This window comes from Belonocnema kinseyi, chromosome 2 (assembly GCF_010883055.1).
Source record: "Belonocnema kinseyi isolate 2016_QV_RU_SX_M_011 chromosome 2, B_treatae_v1, whole genome shotgun sequence".
In the NCBI taxonomy this organism is placed as follows: domain Eukaryota; kingdom Metazoa; phylum Arthropoda; class Insecta; order Hymenoptera; family Cynipidae; genus Belonocnema; species Belonocnema kinseyi.
The window spans coordinates 45227170-45242629 of record NC_046658.1 but is presented as its reverse complement, the minus strand read 5'-3'; the positions used below and the strand labels follow the sequence as shown (position 1 = coordinate 45242629).

The 15460-nt window shown below is 30.6% G+C and overlaps 2 protein-coding genes across 3 annotated transcripts in view; both read left to right on the top strand.

The window, feature by feature from the left end:
- LOC117167254 (phosphatidylinositide phosphatase SAC2) overlaps window positions 1–5974 on the top strand; it is a 30981-nt gene extending 25007 nt beyond the window's left edge. For both annotated transcript variants that reach the window (XM_033352056.1, XM_033352055.1), the window contains one exon: window positions 865–5974. In XM_033352056.1, coding sequence (XP_033207947.1) covers window positions 865–1859 — 995 coding nt within the window. In that variant the 3' untranslated portion in view covers window positions 1860–5974. The remainder of the gene's footprint in view (window positions 1–864) is intronic.
- Window positions 5975–11020: 5046 nt separating this feature from the next.
- LOC117167243 (actin-binding LIM protein 2) overlaps window positions 11021–15460 on the top strand; it is a 65243-nt gene continuing 60803 nt past the window's right edge. The window contains exon 1 of the mRNA XM_033352038.1: window positions 11021–11203. Within this exon, the coding sequence (XP_033207929.1) occupies window positions 11200–11203 (4 nt within the window). The 5' untranslated portion in view covers window positions 11021–11199. The remainder of the gene's footprint in view (window positions 11204–15460) is intronic.

Sequence of the window (15460 nt, the reverse complement as noted above, 5' to 3'; positions counted from 1 at the left end):
AAATCGTTAACGGGTAAAAATTAATTTTTCAAAGCCAAAAAAAAACGGTTCAAATCTTCCGAGGAATTTGAATAAAATTGGTTTTGAAATCTGTTTCAGTTTTGTCTTAAAATTTATTTTTCAAAATAAAAATTCATTTGAAGTTTTTCAACAAATCTTTAGAAACCTTTTTTATTCTCTTGCAATCTTTTAAAGTTCTGAAAAAGCTTTTTTTTTTAATATTAAAAAATCTACATTTTGTTGTAATTTTTTTTTAAATCCTCTCCAGATTTAAATCATTTTCGAATCTTTTCAAAACTTACAATACTTGTAAATTTCTTTTGAAATAATTCAACTCTTATAATTTTATCCAAATCCTGCAGAATTAATTAAATTATCTTAAAATATTCCAAATTCCTTTTCTACATGTATTGAAATCTTCAAAACTTAAAACCAATCTTTTAAAATAAAATCTATCTTTCAAAATAAAACCTAAATCATTTTAAATTGTCCAGAAAAATTATTGTTGGTACCGTAATTTTTCTCCTCCATATTTTATTTTTCTCATCGCTGTAAAAGTGCGATAAAGTTTCCTGAATATAGTGTGGTAGCCAAATGTTAAGAACAGAATTACTTCATAATATTATATAATTAAAATAATATAATATTGTAATATTTAATAATGATAAATAAATAATTATAATAATAATTTGAAAATTTGTATTAACCAAATTGATGGTGCAAAAAATTTGAAATTATAACTCATGTTCACGCATTATCGCAGCCAATCAGGTTTTGCACAACAATGTGTCCTACATTTTCAAGATATTTGGTAACATGACTGTGTTTAGACTGCAAATTTATTTACCTCATTCTTCCTTACAGGAACAAAGGCTTTGAGTAACATGACTGAACAGTTTAGCAAGCTAAACAAATTCGGCCACAGTATTACCTCCAAGAATCCAATGAACCTCGCAAAAAATTTGAGCAATAAAAAGTCGGAGGCAACTGGTAAGCCCACCTTTACACTTGGCGACAGAGACATTGCTGGAAATTCAACCGGGCAATCGAACAATAGTAGCAGCAGTAACAGTAGTAATGAAGACATAGAAATGGTTCCAATTCGAATGGAGAAGCCAGACAATTATGAGCACGACAAAAAACTCATGGAGGGATACACACCGACTATAGGAATAATTATGGGTGTGAAAAACGATGCCATAGTCGAGACTAACCAGGATGGAAATTTAAGTCACGATTACGCACTTGCCAAGGACCAAAAGAGTGTCTCCGAAAATGCGAGGAAAAATCTTGCTGTGGGTGGGTTGAATCTGATTCCTCATTCACAGTCTGGATCAAACTTTTCATACCGTTCTCAACATTCTATGTCTGCAACGACACCGGAAATTACGATTCAAGGTGTCGAGGATGGAGCTGATGACAGAGAGAAAAACGTTCCACCTTCTAGTTTGAATCTTACAAAGAATATAAGTCATTCTTCTGGGGAAGTTGATGGCAAAGTTGTTTCTACAGATTCAAAGAGCGTCACTCTCCAGATGGATAATAGAATGTATGATAAAAAAAGATCTACTTCGGAACAAGATTTAGTACTAACCATTTCTTCATCGCAGAGTGAGTCTGCTCTGAAATCGATAATCACTGGTGTAACCAGTCCCGTAGCGGCAACCTCGAAAGATATTTTGTCACCCTTCTCGAAATTCGCCAAAGGAGTTCAGAATTTAGGAGCGAATCTAGATCCTAGGAAACTGAAGCCTGCACAGATAGGAATGCCCAGGAACTTGTCTGAGCATCACTTGGAGCAACGGGAAAAACTTCAGGAACGTTGGGTGAAGTGTAGATCCAAATTGATAGCCCTTTAAGCTTCAACAAAGGTCTCTCAAATTACTTCCCTCACTTAAATTTAATCTTAGGTACCTTCCTGCTACCCGTACTAATAAGTGTAAATAAAAAAGTAAGGCGTTATCTTGATTTTTTTTTCTTAACAATTTTTAATTAATCAAATATCGAAGATGTTTATTAGTTATCTCACTCCAAATTTGTTTAAATAGTTCATAAAATCGAAGAAAATAGACATATTGTTGAATATGTAATTGTTTATTTAACAATATTTAAAGCACTGAGAAGGACAGATGGGTAAATCTCAAAAATAAAATTTAACAGGAGAAACATGAAAAGTTTTATGTGATAGGATTCAAAGTACCTAATTGCCATTCTCAATTTTTTTTATTATTTTGTTTATGTTTTACTCTAAATCAGAAGAAGTGCTTTGAAATGGCAAAGAAAAATTATTTTCGATAACAGTAGCCTTTACTTGGTTGTCATCCTGAGTGCATCAGTCATGGTGCCAAAAAGCAGGTCTCTGGAATCATGTCTGATGATGTCTCTTCTTACCAATATTAAAAAAATGGCTGAATTTTATTGATTTATGGCTTATTTCTTTGGGAAAATATGCTTTATAATACTAAATTTCAATTTTGTAAAATAAGTAAAGAATCTTCAGGTGTGAAGTTCTTAAAAAATAATGTTTTGTATTCGAAATTAAATCATCAGAAATATTGCAATGATTCTTAAAATCATAAAAAATCTATTTTTTAGAGATCTGACTTTTGGCATAACTGTCTTTAAATATTACCTACAAAGTGAGCTACCAAAGATATAGATTAAATCATAATTATGATTTTGTTATATTGAGGAAGAACAAAATTTGAAATAACTAATGTTAAATAAACACTTATAGGTGAAAACTTTTAAAATTGGTTACATTTAAACTGAATATTTCTATCGATTTTATAAATTATTCTCAAGATTATTGAATTTCGAGGTGAGACAACTATCAGACATCATTAAGAAGAGAATTTGAAAATTTTTTAACGTTTAATATTTGAAACATTATGGTAAATGTAAGCCTCTAAATATTTTATGTATAGAACATTTTTAATGATTGTTTATACGAAGCAAGGAAAAAAATTCAATTTAAAAAAACTTTAACGTGTTACTACTACATTTACATTTTTTTAAATTAACGCGTTACTTACGAATACTGTTGATTTGCAACGTGGCTATAATTTTTTGCCTCTAATAATGCAAGTAAATTCATCATTATAAAAAATAATACATTTTAACATAATACTAATCTAATCAAGAACACCAATAAGTATATCAGGTTAACTTTTCAGAATTAGAAGTTACGCGATATGAATGTGAACTTTTAAAGAGCAAATTCGCTTAAAATTCTTCATAAAGGAATTGCAATATTTTATAAGTATGGCGATTTTAAGTCATTTCGACATTTTTATGGCCTGTTTATATTAAGATGAATGTCCTAGTAATCGTGGCGGTCCCAAATATCGGGACAGTTGGTTATAATTTGAATATATCATTGTTCCAAAATATGTTAAAGCGAACATCTAATGATAAAATCCATTTACATATTTTTAGCATTTTATAGTATTAAATTTCAATGCTTTGAAAATAGATAACGAGCAATAAAATTGAGGTCGCGATTATTTAGACTTTTACCTTGCATCGGTTATTTTCTAAGATGTAATAATAATTATATCCACGTTGCGTGCTCGGCATGCTTCAATTTACTGAGCATTTTTTACTCTACTAATCTTACACGAAAAGTACAATGCAGTCAATATTGTTCTAGTAGCCGATTTATGTTGAATTGTTTTTTGAGGTTTCTACGACTTTTTAAAATCACAAAAACAATTCACTTCTATTAATTCCAGCTTTATAAAAAGTATTTTTACATTATTTACAAATGAAAAAACGGACAGATGTGCAATGAAACATTTTTGAGATTATGTGGAAATATAAAATTTATTTAATTTAAACACGTCTCAAAAGGAAACAGAATTCTGCGTTAAAAACGCGGGAAATGTTCTAAAGTTAAGGCAAAGTTCTTGCTGTATAATTGAATCGTTCATGAGAAAGATTACAGTTTCTCTTGAAAATTTTCGTGTCGATTTACTGACAAGTAACCAAGATTAGAGATGAAATTTTAGATTTAGAGTTAATGGAATGCATTTGTTTATACAGCAAGTTAAAAAACGAAGCTTTGTAGTCAATTATGTAAATAACAAATGACTAAGTTATGGATAAATATCAGACGTTAGACACTTTTTTGTTCTAAATAAAATTTAGTCTTATATTTTTTGTCATCTTTGACGAAGAGAGTGATCTTTAAAACAAAGATGTGAGCTTCATAGAGACTGAATAACGAATTCAATGATTATAAACATCGAGTCTTTAGTTCGAACAGAAAAATTCATGTGTAGAGTATTTGTACAAATGTAAATTATTATCACGGTGATATTAACAAACATTTTTGTTTTTCACTGCCGTTTTTATCTTCTATTTAGTGTTCTTCATTTAGCTGTGTATGTGCATAGGCCAGAAGTATTATAGCAGTGTTATATTGACGTAGAATATTTAATTCAACTTTTTAATGATTGCACTTGAGATAATGAAAATTAAGACAACTCTTTCATAAATTGTCACGTGACTATTTTATTTCATTATTTTTTAGAGCAAAGTTCTCTTTTTCCTTATCAATTTGCCAAATTAAATGTATACTTGCATATTTCTAAGACTTATGAATTTCTTTCTTCCTTACTTGTTTCTAACTAGAACACGTTATGGCTGGAAAAAGTTTGAATGAAAGTTCTAAGTAAATAGGATTTTTTCCTGTTTATGGTAATATTGCATGCCTCGAAAATTTTAAGATCAAAACGACAATAATTGATAGGGCGCTTTTTCAAATAGTTTTTCATTAGGGTTATTAGGCATAACAATTAAAAGTAATGTACTTTTTAAAATGACCTTAAACAAACTTCTTCGATATTTATATTCAATAGAGAAAATGTTATTATTTTATAAAAAATATGCCATTAACACAGTTTTCAATTAAATGTGCCGAATGGTTTCATTTTAATTAAATTAAAAAATCAATTATTTTCAAAAACCACCTCTGTCATTGTTTTTATTTCGATCTTAAAATATTCATAGGTTGAAAGACAATCACAACGAATAACAAAAAAATCAATTTGAAATCAATCAGTTTGAAAATGTCTTAATTTCTTAGTAATTAAATACAAAAATGTACTTTTTTCAAAAAGCGCCCAAACGATTAATTTAATTATTATCTTAAAACTTTTCTGGAGTGTCATATTACCATAAGCAATAAAACAATCCCATTTATTTAAAACTTGTATTTAAACATGGTTCAGCTCCACTCTGAAAAATAAAGAGGTTCTCCTATTTTTGAACGTTCTCTGGAAATTGGCTTTTATATTTATGTAGTGAGTTTTTGACTTGTGGAAAAACTACTTGAATAAGTAGCAATTATTTTGTTGAAGCTTTAATTTCTGAGAGGTAGTCTGTGATAAATGTCTGTATGATATGTAAAAGCAAATAGAATGAAGCTACAAATTCTGTAAATCCTGCATTCCTAGAATCATGTGATTTTTGTGTAGTAGATTAGCTACGCCAGAATGGGTTATGATCCAAAGCATTCATTCCAGAAGCTTGCCCCACTAATGACATTACATTTAATGTTATTCATGTTTTTGTAGGCAGCAGAATTAATATTGTAGAAAATCAAAGACGGTAGATTTTCTGCAGGTTTATGAACGTAATATCATTTGTAATAAGAGGTTCCTTTGAAGCTCACTCATTGGTGCATAAGCTGCAGTTATTGCCAATCAGTATCTCTTATCAATTATAGATCATATATACAATACAGTGCATATACAGTATTCTAATAGCTGAAGACGTATGATAACTGATAAAAAGAGCAAAAACAACGCATGAACAATAATTTTAGTGTATTTTGTAGGATATAGGGGCTTTGTACGCTTTATTGATATGTAATTCGAGTTTGAATAGATTGTAAATGCAAATGTGACAAGTGGCGAAATTAAAAAGCAGTTTTAGAAATTCATCAAAATAAAAACGCATTGCAATTAAAGTTGAAAGTTTTTTATTTGTAAGCAGTAAATACCTCCTTTAGGGATTTTTTAAAAGGTGTACAGAGGTTTGTTCAAATTTTCCATGAAAATTTGGCACAATGTACGTAGACTTATTTTCTATTTCAAAAAATCCGATGTTTCAAGCGTGTCTAAATTTATATTGTAAGTTCAAACAAAGGAATGGAGACCTCTATATTTTCGAGAATCCTCACTAGGATGACAATGAAAACGCATTCATTTCATTTTTGCTGCTCCCTCTACTCTATTCGATGTATAGAATACAAACTAAAATTTTGTTTAAACTGAAGAAGCTCAATTTTCTAAATAATAATTCTTTTAATAATTTGATAATTGTATCAGAAGATATAATAGCCTAAAAATTGACGTGCCTGGTGTGACATATAAAATGTGTTATTATTAAAACAAAAAATAAGTGTCCTTTTTTATGCTTAAATACATCGAATTGGGGGTATGGGGGGTGGGGGCAGCAAACATCAAATAAATGGGGTTTTCATTTTTACCCTAATCGTCGCCCTCATAGTTTCACTATTACTATTAACTTTATATTGTTTTCGCAATAAGTTACGTGCCTTAATTTTTTTAATTACAAACAATATTTATGTTTGCAACTTTTTTTTCTGTATTTCCGAAAATTCAGGACCATACAAATGTTCCTTAGTGCTCTTTATTTAATTTCGCAAATTTTCAAATCAGTTTCTCAATTCATGTGAACATGAATTCTTTCGAAATAAATCTCGGTAAGGTAGGAATCGGGTCAGTATTCCATGGCCTTATAAGGCTGAAACATTTTAAAATCAATTTAAAATACATAAGTAACTCATCAACTGTTTTCGTATGGTAAAACTGTCTTTGGAATACAAAAATATTCTTTTTGTTTTGCAAATAGAACGTATTCGTTTGCATTCGCCTAAAGATCTGTTTCGTGACTTCAGACTTCAAATTAGCTCCTATATAAAGTAAAAAATAGTAAGTAATTAAAAAAAAATTAATCGCAAGGTAGCTAGAGATTCTCTAGGGGTGGAAACTGCACTGGAAACTTTTTGAGACCCTGAAATGACTCAATTTTTTTTACCAGAAATTTTACAAATTTTTAGAAGAAAAATCTACTCAATCACTGAAAATCTCCTAATTTTATATCAAGCAATATAATTCAATTTAAGATAAGTTTCATCTCCAATTTGTTTAAACATTGATTTCAGTTGTTAATTTGTTTAGTTATAAAGTCATTCAATTTATTATGCGTAAACCTTAACTCTTTTAGTTTAAATTTGTTCCATTTTAGATCTTCATTTGAAGCGTATATTTTCAATTAGTTCAATTAGTTCAAAACTAAACAATTTACAGATTTTAACATTGAAAATTGAACTCTTTCAATTTAGGAGAAATTTAAACGTCTGATTAAAAAAAAAACATTTAATTTGTAATTAAACGTGTTAGATTTTGATGAATGAATAACAAGTGAACATTTGTTAATATGAAAGGACTGAAAATACAAATCATTTAAATTAAAAGAGTTCTTGTATAAAAATATGTTTGAATTTCACAATTCTAAATTTAAATGAAACGGAAGAAATGTTGGTATTCAACTTTTTTCCGAATTGGAAGAGGGCATTTTTTATTCTCTACCTTTCTTTGAGTTGAACACGGACACATTTGATATATTTGACATTTTTATTGAGTTTAAAATAACACCAAATTTTGGGTTTCAATATTTTATGATTTGGAAGAAAGATCATTTTTTACCTATTTTTGTTTCTCTTATTTTCATTGAGTTGTAAGGGATAACATTTATTAGATTCTCATCAAAGAAGGTATTAGATTTGTGTAAAATTTGACCCCCCCCCCCCCCCCCAGTTTTTGTCAAATGTCCACTTTTTGAGATCCACTGAATCCGAAAAACAGGTTTTTACGAATGTGTATGTATGTCTGTATGTCTGTCTGTCTGTGAACACGATGACTTTTGAAAAAATTAATCTATTAGATTGCACTTTGGTTCACTCGTTAAGTGTCCTAAACTAATGGTCAAGTTCGTTAGCCAGCCATTTTGGATGAAAATTCAAAAAGTGTGCACATTTTGAATATTTTTAAGATCACTTTTTTGAAGATTCAAAAACTCTCTGTACGGTTATTCATAGAATTCAAACAATTTAACAATTTATCCTAATGACTTTTTCTGAAAAATCAAAAATTACTAGAGTTATAGCATTTTCAAAATCCAGAAAAACAAACTAAAATGAGCAATTTAAGCCAAACAACGCACGATACGAAAAAAAGTCTAGACAAGAAAAACGTTGCTTTTTTAAAGCCCTGCAAGATTATGATAACAACTTTTTCAATTTGGTCGAGAAGTTGAACACTCCAAATTTGATCGTTCTAAAAATAATTAAAAATCCAAAAATTCAATTTTTTGGTCAAGATATGCAAGATATGAAAAAAATGAAAAAGCACTAATTGCGCGCCCTGGAAAGAACTACAAATTAAGAATGAATCACTTTTCGATATAAGCTACTAGAAAAAATGAGACAAAACTTGTTCATCCAAAAAAGGGCTATAATTTTTGATAGGACAGTTATTTTTTGCTTTAGTAGTAAAAAATAACATTCTAAATAAAAATATTAAATTTGTTTGAAAAAACGACATAAGGTATGAACTTACCAGACAAAAGTTGCTCGCCTGAAAAGATATATAAATTTATTATTAATTATTTTCAATAGGACGAGTAGATTTTCTTTTAATCGTAAAAAATAAGATAAAAAATGCAAAAATTAACTTTTTGGAAAAAGCACAGAAAAGACGAAAGAGGACATAGGCTCCTATATAGGAACCTATATAGGTTCCTGTATTAGACCTTATGCAGATGCGCAGTAGTTTTTATTTAATCGTAAGAAACAACATTAAAAATAAAAAAATTATAAAAACAAGGAAATAAGAATTAGTATGATTCAATTTTTATGCATATTATGAATTGTAATGATATACATTTATTGAAATGATACATGTTTCAGAGCAGCTTAGAATACAATTTAAAGCAAAATAAGAAACAAATATAAAAATATTCATGATAAATACAATTTACTTTTTATTTTACAATTTTTTAATAAGTAATCCCTGGCAGAGTTACATAAAAAATGTATTATAATTGATATAAAAGTGTTGTGTGTAATGTAGAAAAGTTGACAGGTTGGACAAAATCGAGTACGAAGCACGAGATACCTGGTGAGAATGTGTTCGTTAAAGCCAAAAGAGCTTTAACAAAAGAGAGTTCAAAATCACAAAATTACAGTTACCGGTAAGTTCACCTTTGATTTTAAAAGGTCTGTGTCCGAATGCGTAAGAAATGCAAAGACTAAGCACGGAGTGCGATTGCCCTCAGGTGCGTGCCGTAGGTGCGCTCAAACTCTCGAGCTAAGCTTTTTTAACGAAAGAGAATTCACAATAACAAAATTACAGTGGTGTATGTTTCGAGTCTTAATTTTAAAATGTTTGCGCAAGAATGTGCGAAAATATAAAAACCGAGCGCCTAGCGCGAGGTAAATACATAATGGAGCGCGAAACGCGAGATAAATACAACATCGAGCACGAAGCGCGAGAACCAACAGTTGTGCGCCCTAGGCGCGCTCAAACTTGCGAGCGAAGCGAGCCGCGCGCGTGGCACGCGATGAGAATGTGCCCGCATGGCGGGCAGATTTTTCTTAATTGGAAGAGGACATTTTTTATTTTTAACATTTTTTGTTTTCTAAAACGGGTATTCAATTTGGTATTTTGGCGAGTTGAATCGATTAGTTTTTGTTTCGATTGTTGAAACTGATAGCATAGGTTTAAAGCTTTTAACCAGAAATCTTTGAACTGCTTAATTGATGAAAAGTGAAAATTTAGAATTTTGTAGCTTAATGGCATTTAATAAAAAATTGTCCAATTGGAAAGTGTCAAAAGCTTCCATTTTATATATGTAAATTATTAAGCGTTTGAATTAAAACTTTCAAAATTGAAAATTGGCAAAGCTTAACATTTGAAAGGTAAAATTTAAAAAAATTCCACTTGAAGTGCTTAAATTTGCTGTTTAGTTTTGATTAATTGAAATTTTTTTTGTTATACGAACGAGTTCGAATCGCTTAATTTCAATTTACCGTGAAATATTTTTGCTCCTCAGGAAATGACCAGGATTAAAAAAAAATTAAAATGATAATCCTGAAGCAAAAGCTACTTTTTAGGATTGTCAAGTTAATTCGGTATTTTCCGTTAACAGCTAACTTCACTTCGTTGAGTGTTTAGGAGAAAACAATGGACCCAATGGACCAAAAATGTACGGGACAAAACTTTATTTTTTAAAATATATTTGTAATGAATAATAATTATTATCATTTTATTATTTCATCAAATAGTTCCTAAAAAATAAAAACTATTTTTCAAATACGATTGATACAAAAAATTAGTTTTTACGAAGATATTAGCAAAATAGTAGGGCAAAAATGGACAGGATCCCATACATTTGGTCTATTGTTTTCCCCTCAGTACCCAACAAAGTAAAGTTTGCTGATGGTTGAATTAAAGAGAAAATAACTAATTGTACAAAACCTATATAATTTTGCACTTATTAATTTCAGGAAAATCAAAGGAATCGAAAATCAGTGAAGAACTAAATTTCTCTGGACCCAGGGCTCTCTTTTTATTAATTTACTTAAAATTAGTATAATATTTTTGAAAACAGTTTACCAGCCGGTTATATACGTTACGCAGCATGTAACTTTCTGTTCTATGACGGGTAAATGATAGTACAGAACACTCTAAAATTAATAATGTAATGTACAAAAACATCCATAAAAATTGAGAAAACTGGCCTAACATCAGAAAAATTCATATTTAAATATACACGTTGTTTTTCAACTTAAAAAATCGTTCAACCACACGAAAAGGTAAATAAAAAAGCAGAAAAACATTGAACAACCCACAGAACCTATAAGATACGCTCCTGCTTACTCAGCGCATGCGCTCTAAATTTGCTATTCCCGTGTTGGAAGATGGTAAGAAGTGCTGTGGCGCGTGTAGAAGTAGTTCTTCGGTTTTCCTTATTTTCGTAACAGAAGGAAAAGTGCGTAACGTGCGCATTTCAGTGTCTCGACTAGGAACAGACGTGATATGTTTCATCAAGTTTAATCGGCGTAACCACCAGGAAAACCGAGCAAAGACTCAACAAGCCTAAAAAATGGGTGAGTTCGGCCGAGGATTCCGTTTCTCTATGCCGGTTTTACTAAACCTCCGCTTATCCCACTGCTTATATACGCATCTATCCGTGATTAGAAGTGCTTGGTGACAGATACGCCCTTTCTCTCTCGTATTTGTGAGATTTTCAGGGTACTTTCCTTCTCTTGTACGCGGGCTACTATAGCTATAATTAGTCCTATCGTCGATTTGACGGTGGCTCGCTCCAGGATTTTTCCTTTTGCGCCCCTCGCTTTAACTTTAACATTACGATGTCGCGCTATTTGAGCGTGACCTGCGTTTGCTCAACTCTTCGTTACACCGACTGTATCCTCCACAACGATTGATACAATACACAATTCGATTCCCTTCCTTGCACTCAATTCACCCCTCTGGCAGCACCGCCAGACGACTTTTCTGCTAGAACGAGGTAAAAAAGGGGATCGTATTCTTCTGTAGTTACGTGACATCGGCATTCGTCTAGATTCTGAGACTAGTCGGGATTTGAGTATTATCAGAGAGGATTTTATTCATTTCAAGTGATTGATTAACGATTAAAAGCAATTGGGACGTGGCTCTTGACGCAACAATATTTACCGATAATTACTTCTCTTAATCAGAGGCAATTAACAGTCTTCTCTTATTCTCTTTCGAAGGCTAAATAAAAACACTTTCCGAGACGAAGTTGTTACTTGTCGATGTCGAGCCGGTACAGCATCACACCTGGGTTTTATATACTTTCCAGGGACTTCAAATAAGACTATTATATGTGAAATTCAAAGGAGAATTTTGTTGACTTCGTGTGAAATTTACTCCAGTGGTGTTGTCTTTGAACTTCGCTATTTGTAGAGAATACCTCCAATCTATTATATTCTGAATGTGGAGTTTTACATTATTTTAGAGATTTTTAAGTAACACAACACGAGAGAATCGAAAATATTTTTCATTATTAATCAAAAGAGCAGTTTGTTATAAGAAGCATATGCCAGCTTATTGCTTCAAGGTACTCAGAAACTTTGACATTTACAAATTCTTATACACGAAAGTGAAAAATACGCATTGTATTACCAAACAAGTGTGCAGAATTCCAAAACATTAATAGTTTACTCTTTAGTATTTCTTGTTTCAATGTTTAAATTTTTTTCAGTTGTTACCTGAGATCCATGTAAAATGTGAGAAACAAATGACTTTAGAAAAACAACATAATGCTCTGTATGTTATTTAATATCTCGAAAATATCGTAAACATTGTTGTCAGAAACCTGTTTGGCTTTTTAATTACTTGAAATTACTCAATTATTACATACCTTTCATATCTAACTTTAAATTTGTCTAACATTTTAGATAATTTATTCTGTGATTGTTATGTTGGCGAAATGTTTACTTGTTCTTACAAATATAGATTTTAATTTATCCAAATATTCTGGGGCGAATAAGATAAGCAAAGTGACTTTTTATAACTTATACAATTATATAGTCAATAATAACAAAAAATGTAGAAGTTAAATCGAAAAATCTCATTCTTGTTTCTTAACTTGTAACTATTTTTTATTATTTATTCGATACAACCAATTTTTAATAAGCATTTATACTGTTAAGATTAATATTTGCTACAAAATTTGAGATGTTTTTAATTCTTGATTTTTTGTTCTTTTAACTATGATGGATTGGTTTAGTTTTGTGCTAATTTTAGAGTAGGATGCACGCACGTGTAACCGCATACATGGTCATAACCATGGAAAACATTTTTATTTAAATAAGGCTCAAGCTTTTAAGTATAGCGATACGCCCCGTCACGGGATGAATCGCTACAACCGGCTATTACCTTAATACATTTATTAACAAGTTTTATTTTTACAAAGATCTGTGGAATATTTTTTCTTGAGGCCATAGAGAACTCATGCTAACAGCCACTAAAAATTCAAGATAATTTAGGCACTTTCCACTTCACGTCTAAATTTTAAGTCATGGTTTATGAAAAACTTGATTTTCTACGGTTGACGGTATTTCAAAATAAACCATATTCATTTTTGGTGGCCATATTTTGGGTTTCAGAACTTATAAATACCCAATTTATTAAAAATACGTATTTCTTACTAATTAGGCCCTTTTCAGTACAATAAAACTTAGTCCTTAAAATATGGATTAATCAATGATCACGAGCATTGGGTGCGTGTTTGTTTGCTATTTTACAGTGAAATTACTTAAAAATGCGTATAATTTAATCTCTTTAATTTAGAAAAATTTGCAATGCCAAAGAAGACTCTTTTCATGAAAATTTAGTTCGTTATCTGTTCTCAGAAGGTTCTTGAACCCATTTACGTTTCTGAGTTTACGTTTAGCAACTTTATTTCCGCAACTCTATGGCCTCTTCTCCGAAACATTAAATATTATTGGTGGTAATATTGTAACGGTTACTCAGCTTCTCGTCTAAGTCAGCTACTATCTCATTCAGGCAAAACAGATGGACGATTAAAAAAAAAATCTTGGAAAAATGCACAAGGACGTACTTTGTATTAATGAAAAATACTGCTTTAAAAAAAAAAATACAAGAAAAAGGCTGCTACAGGTCAGGAAATTCCAGAAAGTCAGGGAATTAAAAAACAGTTAGGGAATTTAAAATTGGTCAGCAAAAACTTGACAGAGCGAGGGAATTTTCGGTAAACTGAAGTTGAAGTTAATTTTATTATTTTATTGAAAATTTAACAATTTTTATTCAAATCAATTCCTTTTTGCTTATAAATTAATCTATTTTGGTTGAGAATTTAGCTATTATTGATCACCTAATTGTTAGGTTATTTTTACACATAAACAATTTATAAGTTGAGGTAAAACGAAAAATTGGCCAGAGAAAAGTCAGGGAATTATGAAATGGGGATTGTATGGCAACCCTAAAGAAGTTCTTTTTTAAAGGAATTATTTTTCAAGTTGTATTGAAACTACATATCAAGTGAAGGGTTTAGTAGTAGAATTATTATTATATTGCATTACAATTTTCAAAATAGATGCTTCCTCTGAAAACTTTGATGACTTGTTCGATTCCATATTGATTTTTGTACTGACTCCACAATGCACATATTGGTGCAATGTTGAACATAAGGTTGCCACCCTCGTAAGTAATTATCTCAATTTCTTTTACTAAACCTTATGTACTGCACCACATCTTTTCAACCTTGATACCTTGGCTCTCAGTCTAGTTACCTTGTGAACGTCTCAACGAGACTTGTAATTATTCACGAGGGCACTTTCAGTCTCTTTCAAATCAAGAAGACTAGAACAAAACTCTTGCGGAATAAATTATTGTTAAATAATATCATTAGTATTCATTACAACTTTAGGGGCGCCACAAAATATCTTTGATAAAATGTTGAAATATTCAATTTAGTATTAAATGCAAAAGTGAAACATTAATTGGAAATAGATTTATTTATTCTTTGCAGATCTTTGTTTTATAATTTTTATTAAACCTTGGTTAAGGGAACTATATTTTTTATTATCTTTTTCGTTTCTGAGCAACCGGAAAAAAAAACTGTAATCGACTTTGCAAAATTTGAAATGCCCTCGTCGAAGCAGAGCGAAGAATCCTCGAGATAATCCTTTAAGAGTGAATTATATGAAAAAAAGTATAGTCTCTTTAATATTCACAATAAAGAACCGTTACGCATTTATAATGAATATATTCTTGATCGTTGAACAGTCGATGATTCATTTGATCGAGGGATTCATAAATTAATGTGGATATTGAATCTCTCATTAGCCGTAGTGAATAATAATATTCTCTCAGGGTGATTGGTGGACCGGAAAATCGGGGAAAATCCTGGAATTTTATTTAGGATCGGGAATTTTTTTTTCTACGATGGCAAAATATATGTTTTTTTTTAATGTATCTTCTTTTCATTGTTTATTCGAGAAACTAAGAGTTAAAAATCTGTTGGCTTCTTGTATCGCATATGAAAGCATCAAAGTTTCTCGAGTTCTTTTAATGTTAATTAAATGAAAATTAACATTTTTTTCTCTTAAATAGGTTGAAAGGTATTAAAAATTCATATGAAAGAAGCCAGGATAAAGGCGCCTTGTCAATTATTTATAAAAATGTTGCAAAAATAGTGCAAATTTCAATAAACGCATTTTACTAAGTTATTATTATTATTACACCATTAAGCCATCCCTTTCGGGGTAGGCGTGACTCACTCGGCAGGGGAAAGGAGTAGTGTGTGGATGGGATAGAGATTTTTCAGATTGATCCAGAATTCTCGTGCTATTTAT